The 18677-nt window shown below is 44.2% G+C and overlaps 1 protein-coding gene across 1 annotated transcript in view; it reads right to left on the bottom strand.

Moving 5' to 3' along the window:
- LOC124143366 (cysteine-rich motor neuron 1 protein-like) overlaps window positions 1–18677 on the bottom strand; it is a 50186-nt gene that overhangs the window by 21555 nt on the left and 9954 nt on the right. The window contains exons 2-5 of the mRNA XM_048395536.1: window positions 13945–14049; window positions 12728–12835; window positions 4931–5050; window positions 3360–3443 (exon numbers count right to left, since the gene is read on the bottom strand). Coding sequence (XP_048251493.1) covers window positions 3360–3443; window positions 4931–5050; window positions 12728–12835; window positions 13945–14049 — 417 coding nt within the window. The remainder of the gene's footprint in view (window positions 1–3359; window positions 3444–4930; window positions 5051–12727; window positions 12836–13944; window positions 14050–18677) is intronic.

An 18677-nucleotide genomic window follows, 5' to 3' on the forward strand; every position in this document is an offset into this window, starting at 1 on the left:
CGAAAGAGGCACTAAAGGATGTGGTGAGGTGAAATGGGGTTTAACGTCGCGTTCAAGATTATTGCACTTATATAGCTCTTTTACAGATATATAGCCATTTTACAGATATATAGCTATTTTACAGACATATAGTCATTTTACAGACATATAGTCATTTTACAGACATATATTTATTTTACAGATATAACGCCACTGTACAGATATATATCCATTTTACAGATATATCGCCACTGTACAGATATATCCATTGTACAGATATATATCCATTGTACAGGTATATATCCATTGTACAGATATATTTCCATTGTACAGATATGCGTGATGTGCATCGACCAGAGCTGAATAAAAACTCCATGCAGACATTTTCTTCTGTGCAAATGTAGAGAATTGTTAAGATATGGTATTGAAATATGCGTATGAATGCACACACACAAACCAACTATTTGTTTTCTATTCGTAAACCAAGTTTACCAAGGGACATATTTATTATATGTATCAATATTAGTGTAATTTACCTAACAACAGCAGACTCCTGGCCTTATTAAGTCACACTGCTATCTACGCCGACATCGCTGTTAACCGGTCAACACACGACAGGTCCTTGAAGAACACACGGGAAATATTACATTGTGACTAGAGCAAGTCAATATTGATAGGGAGCTGGTAACACGGAATTGCACTGTCGTAGCCGACGAAGTATTGACTCATTGACGTCAATGTCAACACCCGGAGGAGGAGAAATGCGGTATTGCCTTCATTTTGTATCATGTATGTATACACGCATACACCCAGTTCTCAACCCCGTGTTCCTCTGTACCCATGACAACACAGATATGTGGGCATGGCAGCGTTATGATATTATAACGTCCTTTCTCCAACACGCTGTTGTATATCTATGAATACTGTTTTGTACTGGGTACTATAACGTCTGATCTCCGACACGCTGTTGTATATCAAGAAATACTGTTTTGTACTGGGTATTATAACGTCCTTTCTCCGACACGCTGTTGTATATCTATGAATACTGTTTTGTACTGGATACTAAAACGTCATATCTCCGACACGCTGTTGTATATCTATGAATACTGTCCAGTACTGGATACTAAAACGTCATATCTCCGACACGCTGTTGTATATCTATGAATACTGTTTTGTACTGGATACTATAAGGTCCTATCTCCGACACGCTGTTGTATATCTATGAATACTGTTTTGTACTGGGTACTATAACGTCCTTTCTCCGACACGCTGTTGTATATCTATGAATACTGTTTTGTACTGAATACTAAAACGTCATATCTCCGACACGCTGTTGTATATCTATGAATACTGTCCAGTACTGGATACTAAAACGTCATATCTCCGACACGCTGTTGTATATCTATGAATACTGTTTTGTACTGGATACTATAAGGTCCTATCTCCGACACGCTGTTGTATATCTAGGAATACTGTTTTGTACTGGGTACTATAACGTCCTATCTCCGACACGCTGCTGTATACCTATTAATACTGCCCAGTACTGGAAACTATAACGTCCTATCTCCGACACGCTGCTGTATATCTATGAATACTAACTAGTACTGGATACTATAACGTCCGATCGCCACACACAATTAAGAAATTCAAATTTCGTTTTTGCACCTGAGTCCGATTGTTTGCACATAACCATTCAATCCCTAATTTGTCAAGAATATCTATAGTCGTAGGCAGGCGGGCCGTATCGTGGGAAAATAAGACACGTTGTTCATAAGAATCAACTTACTCTATGGATTTGTAAACTACTAAAGAAAGAATTTAAAAAAATACTCAATCTCTGCCACGACAAATTTTGAAAAAATAATGACAAACCAGACTCACTATCATGACGTCTTTTCCGAGGGTAGCGTCATCACTGCGTGCTCACATGGTGTACACGTTATTTAAAAAAAAGTATGTGAATACATTAATCACTTTTTATAATTGACATATTGACAGAAATGATGTAATCGGGTGCACACCTGTCGAGAAGTTATCAACAATCCGGTGAAATTAGGCGACTGAAAGCTCTAAACTTCTTATTTGTATCAAGCTAATATTTGTGCATGGGTGTATGCTCCCGAGTAAGACACTCATCCGCGCCGAACACAATTATCCAGGGTACGTCGGGCCATTACGAACAAGCCAATTTCTTCACACTCTGTAAACAAGGCAATGGAAACTTGAAATATTGAACAAAAACAGATTTTCCGTGTTTATAGAACATGTGTATCCGAAAAAAAAGACTTCAGGTGCGTCATAAACTTCGTTGTAAATACATATCCGTTGTACAGTTATACGATCGGCCTTGGTTTGTTCATGATGAATTTGAGTCATGATACATGTTCAGACACCGCTAAACACCAAAACTAGATATTTTTTAAGGAAGAGAATATATGGATGCCAAATTCTTTATTATGACAAGGTAGACACAATTGTATGGATAACAACTTCTTTAATACTGTAAAAAGAGACGTTTCGGTATAGATCCTTATACCGTTGTGAAGCAAGACTGAATGAGGGACATAGTACAGAATATATATCGTAGGTGGAGGATTAACAGTAGAGGATTAACAGTAACAGTAACAGTAACAACTCTACTGTTATTCCTCCACCTACTATATATATTCTGTAGTATGTGTCCCTCATTCAGTCTTGCTTGACAACGGTATAAGAATCTATACCGAAACGTCGCTTTTTACAGTTTTAAAGAAGTTATTATCCATAAAATTGTGTCTACCTTGTCAACCGTCAACTTCTAAGTAATGCCTGTCAAACAATTTCTTTATAATGAGGAACACAACGTTTCGGAGTATATGCTTACTCCTTCATCAGGTGAATGAATGCCTTACTTACTTACTTTACTTACTTTGGAGATTTAACGTGCGCTTTCCGACTGATGCGTATTTCGCACACGGGCCCGGCCAGGCCATTTAATGTGTTTCCGAAAGGGGCGAAGGTGGTCTGTGCAACCGAATGCCATGAGGCAGAGAGCATATATATGTACTTGTAAGGACAACAAAATTAATAAGATAACAAAAGGTGGAAAATAAGAAAGGGTAGAAACTAACAAGGAAAGCCAACAGATGATTGGCGCTGATAGGTGATTAGCAATAGACAATGGAAGCCAACACTTTACAGTAATTAGCACTGATAGGTGATTAGCAATAGACAATGGAAGCCAACACTTTACGGTAATTAGTGCTGAAGGTATGGAAGCCGATACTTGAGTTATCATAGACAAGTAATAGGTAATGGACACTGGGCAAATAACATATGGTAGAGTTGACCAGATAGTCAAGGGCCTGAAGGCATTGGTGTTCAGATTCCCGAGTACTCACGTCTATAGCAGTAACAGGTGGCACAGCCTTCACTGTCGTAGAAGCGACCCGACGAGCACCAGTTCCTGCACACCGGCCCGCAACCTGAAACACGAGGTGATCGAGGGAGTTCCAGATGCACAGAAACAGAAGCCTACATCCCACCTCGACATTCATACTCTCCAGCCAACTGTCTAGAATAGGAACATATGCTTTGATGCCAAGCATCCAAAATACACAAACTCAACCCTTAGTGTCTTCGATAGAAGAGGCCACGCCCCACAAGTTACTGGCGTCACCCTGAGGAATACCCAGGTGCCCCTCCCTCTGATAGATCCCCCCTCCTTAATGACGGCATCCTAAGGAATACATATGTATCCCTCCCATTGACAGATCCTCAAACCTGAATGACGTCATCCTAAGGAAAACACAGATATCCCTCCCTTTGATAGATCCCAATATCTTAATGGTGGCATCCTTAGGAATACACAGGTATCCCTCCCTCTGATAAATCCCCACACCTTAATGGTGGCATCCTAAGGAATACACAGATATCCCTCCCATTGATAGATCCTCACATCTTAATGGGGCATCCTAAGGAATACACATTACCCCTCCCTCTGATAGGTCCCCACACCATAATGACGGCATCCTAAGGAATACACAGGTACCCCTCCCTCTGATAGATCCCCACACATTAATGGTGGCATCCTAAGGAATACACAGGTACCCCTCCCATTGATAGATCCCCACACCTTAATGGCGGCATCCTAAGGAATACACAGGTATCCCTCCCATTGATAGATCCCCACACCTTAATGGTGGCATCCTAAGGAATACACAGATATCCCTCCCATTGATAAATTCTCACATCTTAATGGTTGCATCCTAAGGAATACACAGATATCCCGCCCATTGATAGATCCCCACACCTTAATGGTGGCATCCTAAGGAATACACAGATATCCCTCCCATTGATAGATCCTCACATCTTAATGGTGGCATCCTAAGGAATACACAGATATCACTCCCTCTGATAGATCCCCACACCTTAATGGCGGCATTCTAAGGAAAACACAGATATCCCTCCCTCTGATAGATCCCCACACCTTAATGGTGGCATCCTAAGGAATACACAGGTACCCCTCCCATTGATAGATCCCCACACCTTAATGACGGCATCCTAAGGAATACACAGATATCCCTCCCATTGATAGATCCACACACCTTAATGACGGCATCCTAAGGAATACACAGATATCCCTCTCTCTGATAGATCCCCACACCTTAATGGCGGCATCCTTAGGAATACACAGGTACCCCTCTCTCTGATAGATCCCCACACCTTAATGGCGGCATCCTTAGGAATACACAGGTACCCCTCTCTCTGATAGATCCCCACACCTTAATGGCGGCATCCTAAGGAATACACAGGTATCCCTCCCATTGATAGATCCCCACACCTTAATGGCGGCATCCTAAGGAATACACAGGTACCCCTCTCTCTGATAGATCCCCACACCTTAATGGCGGCATCCTAAGGAATACACAAGTGCCCCTCCCTTTAATTCTGAAAGATCTACATCACTTACTTTTGTCATCCTCTGTTCGACATTGGCAAGTGACACATCCATCGCGGACGAATCTCCCGTAGGGGCAGTAGTTCTCACACGTGATCACACTGCAGGAGGAGTTGGCGCTGGCGACGGTGTCTGTAACAACATCATTATAACATACAACAACAAAATTTAAAAGATATAATGATGGGATCTTAGAGTTTGTTTTCTAATTTCGCAGTTCTGTGATTTGTAATTTGTATTATGTCTTAGTACTACTTCTTAGCTTCATCTCATGTGTTAACCAGAACAGGCACACGTTCGTTCTGTGAAATACATGTAGATAACCAGCTGTATGATACCAAAATAAAAAATAAAAAAATTTCAGTTTGCTTTGACTGCTACATGTTTGCTCATGCATTGCATGCTGTAAGGGGCGTCTTCGCGTTCCCACGAGGTGAATATTTCTATCGGCTTTTACAACACACGGTTTTGTGGTTTTACACTGCTATATTTGTCTTGAATCCTCGGTACTGTGCAGATCGACTGTCAGGAATATTCGCGGGGAGACATGCCCCTGCCCGAAGTCTTCACGGAAAGACATGCCTCTGTTAGAAGTCTTCACGGAAAGACATGCCTCTGTTCGAAGTCTTCACGGAAAGACATGCCTCTGTTCGAAGTCTTCACGGAAAGACATGCCTCTGTCCGAAGTTTTCACGGAAAGACATGCCTCTGTTCGAAGTCTTCACGGAAAGACATGCCTCTTTTCGAAGTCTTCACGGAAAGACATGCCTCTGTTAGAAGTCTTCACGGAAAGTCATGCCTCTGTCCGAAGTCTTCACGGAAAGACATGCCTCTGTTTGAAGTCTTCACGGAAAGACATGCGTCTGTCGGAATCTTCACGGAGAGACATGCGTCTGTCGGAATGTTCACGGAGAGACACGCATTTGTCGGAATCTTCACTGAGAGACAAGCGTCTACTCGGTACAAACCATTCATTACCTGGACCCGTGAAGATCCGGGTTAGAATTGGTCTTCAGCAACCCATACTTGTCGCAAGAGGTAACTAACGGGATCGGGTGGTCAGGCTTCGGTAACGTGGTTGATGCATGTCATCTTATCCCAATTGCGTGGATCGATGCTCATGATTTCAATCATTGGAATGTTTGCTCCAGACTCGATTAATTACAGACCGCCGTCATATAGCTGGAATATTGCTGAGTGCGGCGTTAAACAACAAACAAACACATGGGTATACCCGACTTTGTAGAATTCGGCAGGTCGTTACATCGTCAATGCAATTATCGTATTCAAAACATCGAACGCTGCGCGTAAATAAAGTATATTCGCACTTTCGTCCTGTATAGCAATTTCAAAGGCTGAAACGAAAATACATCGAGGCGGAGCGTTTGTATATAGATGCATAATATAAGGCGTTGTTGGAGGAGACGTCCTCCAAAATTACACGCTTGATCGCTCAAGCCCGTCCCTCCGTTCGCACCCCAGAAAGCAAGCCTCCATTCTCGACTCTGGTCTTCTGCGCACGTTTTTGGTAGAGCCAACCCCTATTTACCATTAGACCTTCTCCTATACACAATTAAACAATGACCGATTGTACACTGTACTTTCCTTCGTATGAGTGGGACATGTGATGATCCGGGGTTGAATTGGTCTTCAGCAACCCAGGCTTGCCGTAACATGAGACTATGCTTGTCGTAGGAGGCGACCAACCAACCAACCAATCGTATTAGTGGGATAAAAGAAGTAAGACACACTCCTCTCTCTGCCATCAATGGAAATGGGACAGAAGCCATTTACATCACAAACTGTGTTCATTCTTCGGTGAGAGTGAGTGTTTGTTTGTTTGTTGTTTAACGCCGCATTCACCAATATTCCAGCTATATGACGGCGGTCTGTAAATAATCGAGGTTGGACAAGACAATCCAGTGATTGACATCATGAGTATCTATCCACGTAATTGGAATACGATGACATGCATCAACCAAGTCAGCGAGCCTGACCACCCGATCCCGTTAGTCGCCTCTTACGACAAGCATAGTCGCCTTTTACGGCAAGCATGGGTTGCTGAAGACCTACTCTTCACAGGTCGAGTGAGTGAGTGAGTGAGTATGGTGAGTACGCCGCTTTTAGCAATATTCCAGCAATATCACGGCGGGGGGGACACCAGAAATGGGCTTCACATATTGTACCCAGGTGGGGAATCGAACCCTGGTCTTCGGCGTGACGAGCGAACGCTTTAACCACTAGGCTACCCCACCGCCCCTCTTCGGTGAGAAAACGATGTTTTGTCTTCACTTGAGTTTATTGTTCGAGATTCGGCACTCATATCAATTGAACTGGCAATTTTACAAGTTGATAAATAACTGTTAAAACCTGTAATGTTAGTTATCTTACAACTGTACTATGTGGCCTGAATAACGAAAAAAACTTGATGGATTGACTAAAAAAAAAACACACGAAAAAAGACATTTTATTTACTCTATTTTTTTACTCTATAAAGAGGCGACGTTACGGTATAGATTCTTTTACCTTTACCAATCAGTCTTGATTGACAAGGGTGAAATGATCTGTACCGAAACGTCGCACCATAATGGATTAACGGAGTTGTCATCAATAAAATATACTGTCTTCATTCATCGAATTTACTTTCTGTGAGACTTTTCTTTATTTAAAATAGTCGCATCAGAGGGGGTTGGCAGCTTCGTTAGTATCTTTAGTTTAGTTTCTTGAATCACAATATCCCGATGTGTGTGTGTGTGTGTGTGTGTGTGTGTGTGTGTGTGTGCGTGCGTGCGTGCGCGCGAATGCTTTAACCTCTAGGCTACCCCACCGCCCCTTTAGCGCTATTAAGATTCGTTTGGGTTGCAAATATAGACCTACAAATATGAACTTATAATTAAGCGCAACAGCGATAGGTTTACATTTTCAAGTATATGATTGATCGTACTGCACATGCTACATCGTACTGCACATGCTACATCGTACTGCACATGCTACATCGTACTACACATGCCACATCGTACTGCACATGCTACATCGTACTACACATGCCACATCGTACTGCACATGCTACATCGTACTGCACATACCACATCGTACTGCACATGCTACATCGTACTGCACATGCCACATCGTACTGCACATGCTACATCGTACTGCACATGCTACATCGTACTGCACATGCTACATCGTACTGCACATGCCACATCGTACTGCACATGCTACATCGTCCTGCACATGCCACATCGTACTGCACATGCCACATCGTACTGCACATGCTACATCGTCCTGCACATGCTACATCGTACTGCACATGCTACATCGTACTGCACATGCTACATCGTACTGCACATGCCACATCGTACTGCACATGCTACATCGTACTGCACCTACTGCACATGCCTCATCGTACTGCACATGCCACATCGTACTGCACATGCTACATCGTACTGCACATGCTACATCGTACTGCACATGCCACATCGTACTGCACATGCCACATCGTACTGCACATGCTACATCGTACTGCACATGCCACATCGTACTGCACATGCCGCATCGTACTGCACATGCCACATCGTACTGCACATGCTACATCGTACTGCACATGCTACATCGTACTGCACATGCTACATCGTACTGCACATGCCACATCGTACTGCACATGCCACATCGTACTGCACATGCTACATCGTACTGCACATGCTACATCGTACTGCACATGCTACATCGTCCTGCACATGATACATCGTACTGCACATGCTACATCGTACTGCACATGCTACATCGTCCTGCACATGATACATCGTACTGCACATGATACATCGTACTGCACATGCCACATCGTACTACACATGCCACATCGTACTGCACATGCTACATCGTACTGCACATGCTACATCGTACTGCACATGCTACATCGTACTGCACATGCTACATCGTCCTGCACATGCTACATCGTACTGCACATGCTACATCGTACTGCACATGCTACATCGTACTGCACATGCCACATCGTACTACACATGCTACATCGTACTGCACATGCTACATCGTACTGCACATGCCACATCGTACTGCACATGCTACATCGTACTGCACATGCTACATCGTACTGCACATGCCACATCGTACTACACATGCTACATCGTACTGCACATGCTACATCGTACTGCACATGCCACATCGTACTGCACATGCTACATCGTACTGCACATGCTACATCGTACTGCACATGCTACATCGTCCTGCACATGCCACATCGTACTGCACATGCTACATCGTACTGCACATGCTACATCGTACTGCACATGCTACATCGTACTGCACATGCTACATCGTACTGCACATGCTACATCGTACTGCACATGCTACATCGTACTGCACATGCCACATCGTACTGCACATGCTACATCGTACTGCACATGCTACATCGTACTGCACATGCTACATCGTACTGCACATGCTACATCGTACTGCACATGCCACATCGTACTGCACATGCTACATCGTACTGCACATGCCACATCGTACTGCACATGCCACATCGTACTGCACATGCCACATCGTACTGCACATGCCACATCGTACTGCACATGCCACATCGTACTGCACATGCCACATCGTACTGCACATGCTACATCGTACTACACATGCCACATCGTACTGCACATGCCACATCGTACTGCACATGCCACATCGTACTGCACATGCCACATCGTACTGCACATGATACATCGTACTGCACATGCTACATCGTACTGCACATGCAACATCGTACTGCTACATCGTACTACACATACCACATCGTACTGCACATGCCACATCGTACTGCACATGCTACATCGTACTGCACATGCCACATCGTAGTGCACATGCCACATCGTACTGCACATGCTACATCGTACTGCACATGCTACATCGTACTACACATGCTACATCGTACTGCTACATCGTACTACACATACCACATCGTACTGCACATGCAACATCGTACTGCTACATCGTACTACACATACCACATCGTACTGCACATGCAACATCGTACTGCACATGCTACATCGTACTGCTACATCGTACTGCACATGCCACATCGTACTGCATATGCTACATCGTACTGCTACATCGTACTACACATACCACATCGTACTGCACATGCAACATCGTACTGCACATGCAACATCGTACTGCTACATCGTACTACACATGCTACATCGTACTGCACATGCAACATCGTACTGCTACATCGTACTACACATGCTACATCGTACTGCACATGCTACATCGTACTGCACATGCTACATCGTACTGCACATGCCACATCGTACTGCACATGCTACATCGTACTGCACATGCAACATCGTACTGCACATACTACACATGCCACATCGTACTGCACATGCCACATCGTACTACACATGCTACATCGTACTACACATGCTACATCGTACTACACATGCTACATCGTACTGCACATGCCACATCGTACTGCACATGCTACATCGTACTGCACATGCCACATCGTACTGCACATGCTACATCGTCCTGCACATGCCACATCGTACTGCACATGATACATCGTACTGCTACATCGTACTACACATGCTACATCGTACTGCACATGCTACATCGTACTGCACATGATACATCGTACTGCTACATCGTACTACACATGCCACATCGTACTGCACATGCTACATCGTACTGCACATGCTACATCGTACTGCACATGAGACATCGTACTGCTACATCGTACTACACATGCTACATCGTACTGCACATGCTACATCGTACTGCACATGATACATCGTACTGCTATATCGTACTGCACATGCTACATCGTACTGCACATGCCACATCGTACTGCACATGCTACATCGTACTGCACATGATACATCGTACTGCACATGCTACATCGTACTGCACATGCTACATCGTACTGCACATGCCACATCGTACTGCACATGCCACATCGTACTGCACCTACTGCACATGCCTCATCGTACTGCACATGCTACATCGTCCTGCACATGCCACATCGTACTGCACATGCTACATCGTACTGCACATGCTACATCGTACTGCACATGCCACATCGTACTGCACATGCTACATCGTACTGCACATGCTACATCGTACTGCACATGCTACATCGTACTGCACATGCCACATCGTACTGCACATGCCACATCGTACTGCACCTACTGCACATGCCTCATCGTACTGCACATGCTACATCGTCCTGCACATGCCACATCGTACTGCACATGCTACATCGTACTGCACATGCTACATCGTACTGCACATGCCACATCGTACTGCACATGCTACATCGTACTGCACATGCTACATCGTACTGCACATGCTACATCGTACTGCACATGCTACATCGTACTGCACATGCCACATCGTACTGCACATGCCACATCGTACTGCACCTACTGCACATGCCTCATCGTACTGCACATGCTACGTCGTACTGCACATGCCACATCGTACTGCACATGCTACATCGTACTGCACATGCTACATCGTACTGCACATGCCACATCGTACTGCACATGCTACATCGTACTGCACATGCCACATCGTACTGCACATGCCACATCGTACTGCACATGCCACATCGTACTGCACCTACTGCACATGCCTCATCGTACTGCACATGCTACATCGTCCTGCACATGCCACATCGTACTGCACATGCTACATCGTACTGCACATGCTACATCGTACTGCACATGCCACATCGTACTGCACATGCTACATCGTACTGCACATGCTACATCGTACTGCACATGCTACATCGTACTGCACATGCCACATCGTACTGCACATGCCACATCGTACTGCACATGCTACATCGTACTGCACATGCCACATCGTACTGCACATGCTACATCGTACTACACATGCTACATCGTACTACACATGCTACATCGTACTACACATGCTACATCGTACTGCACATGCCACATCGTACTGCACATGCCACATCGTACTGCACATGCTACATCGTACTGCACATGCTACGTCGTACTGCATATGCTACATCGTACTGCACATGCCACATCGTCCTGCACATGCCACATCGTACTGCACATGCTACATCGTACTGCACATGCCACATCGTACTGCACATGCTACATCGTCCTGCACATGATACATCGTACTGCACATGATACATCGTACTGCACATGCTACATCGTACTGCACATGCTACATCGTACTGCACATGCTACATCGTCCTGCACATGCTACATCGTACTGCACATGCTACATCGTACTGCACATGCTACATCGTCCTGCACATGCTACATCGTACTGCACATGCCACATCGTACTGCACATGCTACATCGTCCTGCACATGCTACATCGTCCTGCACATGCTACATCGTACTGCACATGCCACATCGTACTGCACATGCTACATCGTACTGCACATGCCACATCGTACTGCACATGCTACATCGTACTGCACATGCTACATCGTACTGCACATGCCACATCGTACTGCACATGCTACATCGTCCTGCACATGCTACATCGTCCTGCACATGCTACATCGTACTGCACATGCTACATCGTACTGCACATGATACATCGTACTGCACATGCCACATCGTACTGCACATGCTACATCGTACTGCACATGATACATCGTACTGCACATGCTACATCGTACTGCACATGCAACATCGTACTGCTACATCGTACTACTCATACCACATCGTACTGCACATGCTACGTCATACTGCTAAATCGTACTGTATATGCTACTAGCGACATAATAATGTCAAGGTTCCACGTACTGTATGACGGGGGCTGATACGGGCGACAGTCACACGTGCGGCATCCATACTCGTCTAGTCTGTGCCCATACTGGCAGTACTCGCGACAGTACGAGATGTCAGGACAGGCTGAGGAAGAAAATCAGCATGGTTAAATGATAATATACATGATGGCAATAAGCATATTGGCGACATAAGGGCGAACGTTTCCTGAATGATCTCATTGATGAAAATGGCCTATTTCTTCCATTTGAATATTTTCGCGAACGTCATAATAAACACATTTCTAACTATACCGTTGTGCGATCTCCCCTGTATTGTCGCAAAGATGGCTTTTTTATCCCAAAAATAACATTTGTTACATGGCTTTTAAATATCCAAATAATTTGGAAGAGCCCCTCCATTTATTATCTATCATTTACTTAAGTCACGACAAGGCAGTCAATACTATTATAAATTTTTATAAGATAGCCAGTGTTAAAACAATCATTCTTTACGAAATGGGAATCGATGTTAGAACAACAAAAAACTGGAACAGAGAAATACAAATATAATTCGATTCCATTTAAATGTCTAAAAACTACGAAATTTTAATGACTTCAATATCAAATTATCCTTCAAATTTTACCAACAAATAAGTTACTTCATAAAATGGGATACGCAGATAACACGTTATATAGCGTATGTAAAGACCAAATTAAAACTGTTGAATATTTATTCTGATATATTCTGACTTTGTAACAGTGTGATCTTCCTCTGGATGCAGTTTTGGTCAAGTTGTCATTACTTCTTTGTAAAGCAGTGCACTGTATAAACCATGTAAAAAGCAACAGAAAAAATATAAATGAAAGAAAAAGAAAAACAGTGAGTGGTTGAGTGAGTGAGTGTGGTTGAGTGAGTGAGTGGTTGAGTGAGTGAGTGGTTGAGTGAGTGGTTGAGTGAGTGAGTGGTTGAGTGAGTGAGTGGTTGAGTGAGTGGTTGAGTGAGTGAGTGAGTGTGGTTGAGTGGTTGAGTGGTTGAGTGAGTGAGTGAGTGAGTGAGTGAGTGAGTGATTGTGTGAGTGGTTGAGTGGTTGAGTGGTTGAGTGAGTGGTTGAGTGAGTGAGTGAGGTGTTTGGGTGGGTAGTTGAGTGAGTGAGTGGTTTAATGCTTGGAGTGAGTGGGCGAGACACTACCAGTGAATTCCATTGATTTAAATGACATTAGCGTTAGCTAGGAGGCAGTATAGTGTATCTTTACCGTCGTCAACGCATTCACACAAAGTGCAGCCTCTGGAGTCGTTCCTGTAGCCGGAGAGGCAGTCTCTCGAGCAGAGCACCCGTGGACACGTGGTCTGAGACGCAACTGCAAATAAATTACTTACATGTTACTTCATGGTCTACGTATCATTGACATAAGGAACTGTTCAATTTCGTTAACTTTAACGAGCTCAACATCGATCTCATAGTGCGCACTGTCTTGTTAACTGCTAAATTATACACCAACCAACAATTGTTAAACAAACGTATGTTGGGTGCATTGTTATTTGTGTCTAGAATTGCTCAGCAGGATAACAATAAAATAGTCAGAGCTTCAAGACGCTCCAGACTGCGTCTATATGGGGAGGAGGAGAGCGCTTGGGTAGCCTAGTGGTTAAATCATTCACTCATCACACCGAAGGCCCGGGTACGATTCCGCATGGGTACAATGTGTGAAGCCCGTTTTCTGGTGTCCCACCCCGTGATATTGCTGGAATATTGCTAAAAGCTGCGTGAAACCATACTCACTCACTCACTCACGCTCACCGAAGAATGAACACAGTTTGTGATGTAAATGGCCTCTGTCCCATTCTCATTGTTGGCAGAGAGAGGAGTGTGTCTTACTTCTTTTATCCCACTCTTACAATTGGTTGGTCGGTAGGTTTGTTGTTTAACGCCGCACCCGCAATAGTCCAGCTATATGACGGCTCACCCCATAAGAAATTATTATTAGGATATGTTTTTTGGTGATTGTTTTTGAACATATAACTACAAGTTTCTTTGCACGTTTTTCCCCTTTACGTTCAAAATACGAATTTCACGAAAAACATATGTCGCCAGTGGGATTCGAACCCGTAAAGTCTGTATGGAAGACAAATAAAATTCGTCTCCTGCCACGACGACATGGAAAAGAATTTATCATATGGAATTAACAATGGCATATTTACTAATATTATGACTAATAGTTAAACTGTTAATGAACAAGGATATTTGACCAGACAAATCCAGTGACTGACATCATGGGCAACGATCCACGCAATTAAGATACGATGACAGGCATCAACCAAGTCAGCGAGCCTGACCACCTGATCCCGTTAGTCGCCTCTTACGACAAGCATGGTCGCCTTTCACGGCAAGCAAGGGTTGCTGAAGACCTATTCTACCCCGGCTCTCACGGGTCGTGCAACGCAGTGACCAAGTTGTATCAGTACAACACAGTGACCAAATTGTATCAGTACAACACAGTGACCAAGTTGTATCAGTACAACACAGTGACCAAGTTGTATCAGTACAACACAGTGACCAAATTGTCTGGAGTTGATTTCCTTTCTTGAACGGATACAATCACTCCATTGTCATACCGAAGGAGTGGGTAAGTTGTGTTTAACGCCGCTTTTAAAAGTAGTCCAGTTATATCACGGCGTGCCAGCTTAATGTGGTAGGAAAGCCCGAAGTGATGCAGGTCTCAGACGTTGTCTACTTCGGTGAAACCCACGAGCACGGGTATGGTGCTGACAAACCGAGGAACATAATCGGGCCTAACCGCGATTCGATCCCACAATCACAGGTTTCGGGCGTGCCCAAGGGACGCAACTCTGCACAGCGAATTGCGGCGCCTTAGACGACTGGGCCACCCGTGGCCCCTTATACCCACGGGCCCCTGCGTGCAGATATGAGCTAAATATACACCGAGTCAACACGAAGACACCCAGCATGTGCAGACCCGCACATATGTTGTTTACCTTCATATTGTGCTAACTTCTTTCTCACGGGTTGAGCATGAGAGCATTGCAGAACACAACAAGGCTTTTAACAGCGTAGCAATTAAATAAAAAGTATGCTGTACTCTAAGGACTGTGACAGATGTCTGGGTGTTGGAGGTCTGTGCGCAGCTTGATTGCACACAATAAACGTGGTAGTGCTTCACAAAATCTTCAGAAATATACTGTGCACTAGGTAATTGTGTATTGACCTTTCACTTTTGGCCCGTGATCAACTGGTTTTCCGGTCAATAAATAGTACCATGCACAATAGTGGTCAGTTCAAATCGCTGCATGGTCATTCACCTTTTTGCATTTGGTGTTTGAATGGCATTTAGAAGTGAAACACATAAGAAAGAGAATATATGAATGCCAACTCCTTTATTATGAGGAACACTACGTTTCGGAGTATATACTTACTCCTTCATCAGGCGAATAATGCTAACTTCGTTATAATGAGGAACACTACCTCTCGGAGTAATACCTACTCCTTCATAGTCGAACAATGCCAACTTCTTTATTATGAGGAACACAACGTTTCGGAGTATATGATGTCACCATTCGCCTGATGACGGAGTAAGTGTTACTCAGAAACAAGTGTCCCCGGGGAGCATACAATACAAGCTGTCTGTAAGGCACTAGACGATCTATAGTTACATTAACACCTCGTCCTATAGGACGACCGATTCGCTGCTGGATAAGCAGAGGTACATTTCCAAAGAAGACACCGTATGTAACATATGTTTTAGTATGTGGCAAGAACGAAGCTTAACGCCACACTCAGCAATATTCCAGGTATATGACGGCGGTCTGTAAATAATCGGGTCTGGACCAGACAAATCCAGTGATTGACATCATGATCATCGATCCACGCAATTGGGATACGATGACATACGTCAACCAAGTCAGCGAACCGGACCACCCAATCCCGTTAGTCGCCTCTTACGCCAAGCATAGTCGCCTCTTACGGCAAGCATGGGTTGCTGAAGACTTATTCTACCCCGGATCTTCACGGGTCTGATATTCACGTAAGCAGGTTTTTAATGCAGTGTAACGCAGGGCATGGCCACCTTTTCGCGAGCAAATGGCAAACAATGGACACTGTTATAGCAGATAAGTCGGGCAGAATGTCACTGGAGTGTGCCATCTAAATATTTGTGATTATCTGAAATCTGGGTTGTGTATTCTTAATGCCTGTCTCATTTGCAGAAATTCTGCCATGTATATATACTGAACAACAAAAGTTCATGTGACATTGAATAAGATTTAAAGGAAAGTTAAGTTTTTTACCAAATCTGAAACAATTTCGGTTTGCAACAGATAAAAGAGTCCTGTAAGTGTTCAAATGGTTTAATTTGCCATACTGATTTCAGAAAATGCGTGATTTCATAAAAAACAAACATGATCATGCCAAAATGTCAATTTACAAATCAATAGCGTGTGTGTCCACCTCTGGTTGCGATGCAAGCAAGACATCTTCGTCTCATTGAATGGACCAGGCGTCGCACAAAGTCCTGTGGGATATCTGTCCATATCTGTTGGAGCATGTTTCGAAGTTCCTGGAATGTCTGTGGAACACGTGGTTGACGTCGAAGGCGCAGATCCATCTCATCCCACATGTGCTCGATTGGTGAGAGATCAGGGGAGCGAGCCGGCCAGGGGGTGACATTAACGTTGTTTTGTTGAAGAGAGTCCTGAACAAGTCGAGCAATATTAGGCCGGGCGTTGTCATGTTGAAAGGTAATGCCTGGGCCATGACGACACAACATCGGTAGAACAACAGGGCCGATGATCTCGTCGCGGTAGCCTGTCCATTGAGATTTCCCTCTACCACTATCAAACGGGTCCTCTGTCTTGCTGTAATCCCACCCCATACCATAACGCTGCCGCCCCCGAACCGATCTTCTTCCATGACACATGATTGACGTAACGTTCACCTCGACGTCGGTACACTCGAATCCGTCCATCGCTGTGGCTGAGGTGAAAACGAGACTCGTCTGTGAATAGAACTTGTCCCAACTGCATGACCGTCCAGCGTAGACGCTGTCTGCACCACTGTAGACGTGCTTGACGGTGGTTTCCTGTCAAAATGGGACATCTGGCGGGTCTTCTGGCGACAATCCCTGCACATCTGAGGTGACGACGTACGGTTTGTGAAGTTATTCGTCGAAGGCCAGGGATGCTTATTGCAGTCACTGTTGCTGGCTGGAATCGATTTCGTAGGTGTGTTGTTCGAATCCAGTTGTCTTGTCGATTATTGGTTACGCGTGGCCTGCCAACGTTGCCATAAACACCAAATGGTGTTTCTGTGGACGTTAAATTGTCTTGCAATAATACGTTGACTCGATCCTGCTTCAAGCATAATGGCTTGCAGATGCTCATTTTCGGACAGGCATGGCATTTCGTAATGTTGAATAATTGCGTAATTTTGTTGTTTTTCCGAGTGGTTGTCAGCACGATGCTAACCAATGTATATGGAATCCCGTCAAGGCACATGTTTTTATACCCATTCTTGGGTAGTGAAATGCATGGGGCGTGCATAAAAGTTAAATTTTGCATGGAATGCATGCTTTTCTGTAGCAGTTTGGTTTTTGTGACTTGATTCCATACATGTTCACCGACTTAACATCAAAGACACGTGTCACTGCATGAAATGACTGTAACATCAAAGACACTGTGTCATTGCGTGAACTGATTTTAACATCAAAGACATCTTGTCATTGCGTGAACCGACTGTAACATCAAAACACTTTGTCACTGGATTCACCGACTTAACATCAAAGACATTTTGTCACTGCGTGAACCGACTGTAACATCAAAGACACCGTATCACTGCGTCAACCGACTGTAACATCAAAGACATCGTGTCACTACGTGAACCGACTGTAACATCAAAGACACCGTATCACTGCGTGAACCGACTGTAACATCAAAGACATTTTGTCACTGCGTGAACCGACTGTAACATCAAAGA

The sequence above is a fragment of the Haliotis rufescens genome, unplaced genomic scaffold (genome assembly GCF_023055435.1).
Source record: "Haliotis rufescens isolate VD_foot unplaced genomic scaffold, xgHalRufe1.0.p SCAF_14, whole genome shotgun sequence".
In the NCBI taxonomy this organism is placed as follows: domain Eukaryota; kingdom Metazoa; phylum Mollusca; class Gastropoda; order Lepetellida; family Haliotidae; genus Haliotis; species Haliotis rufescens.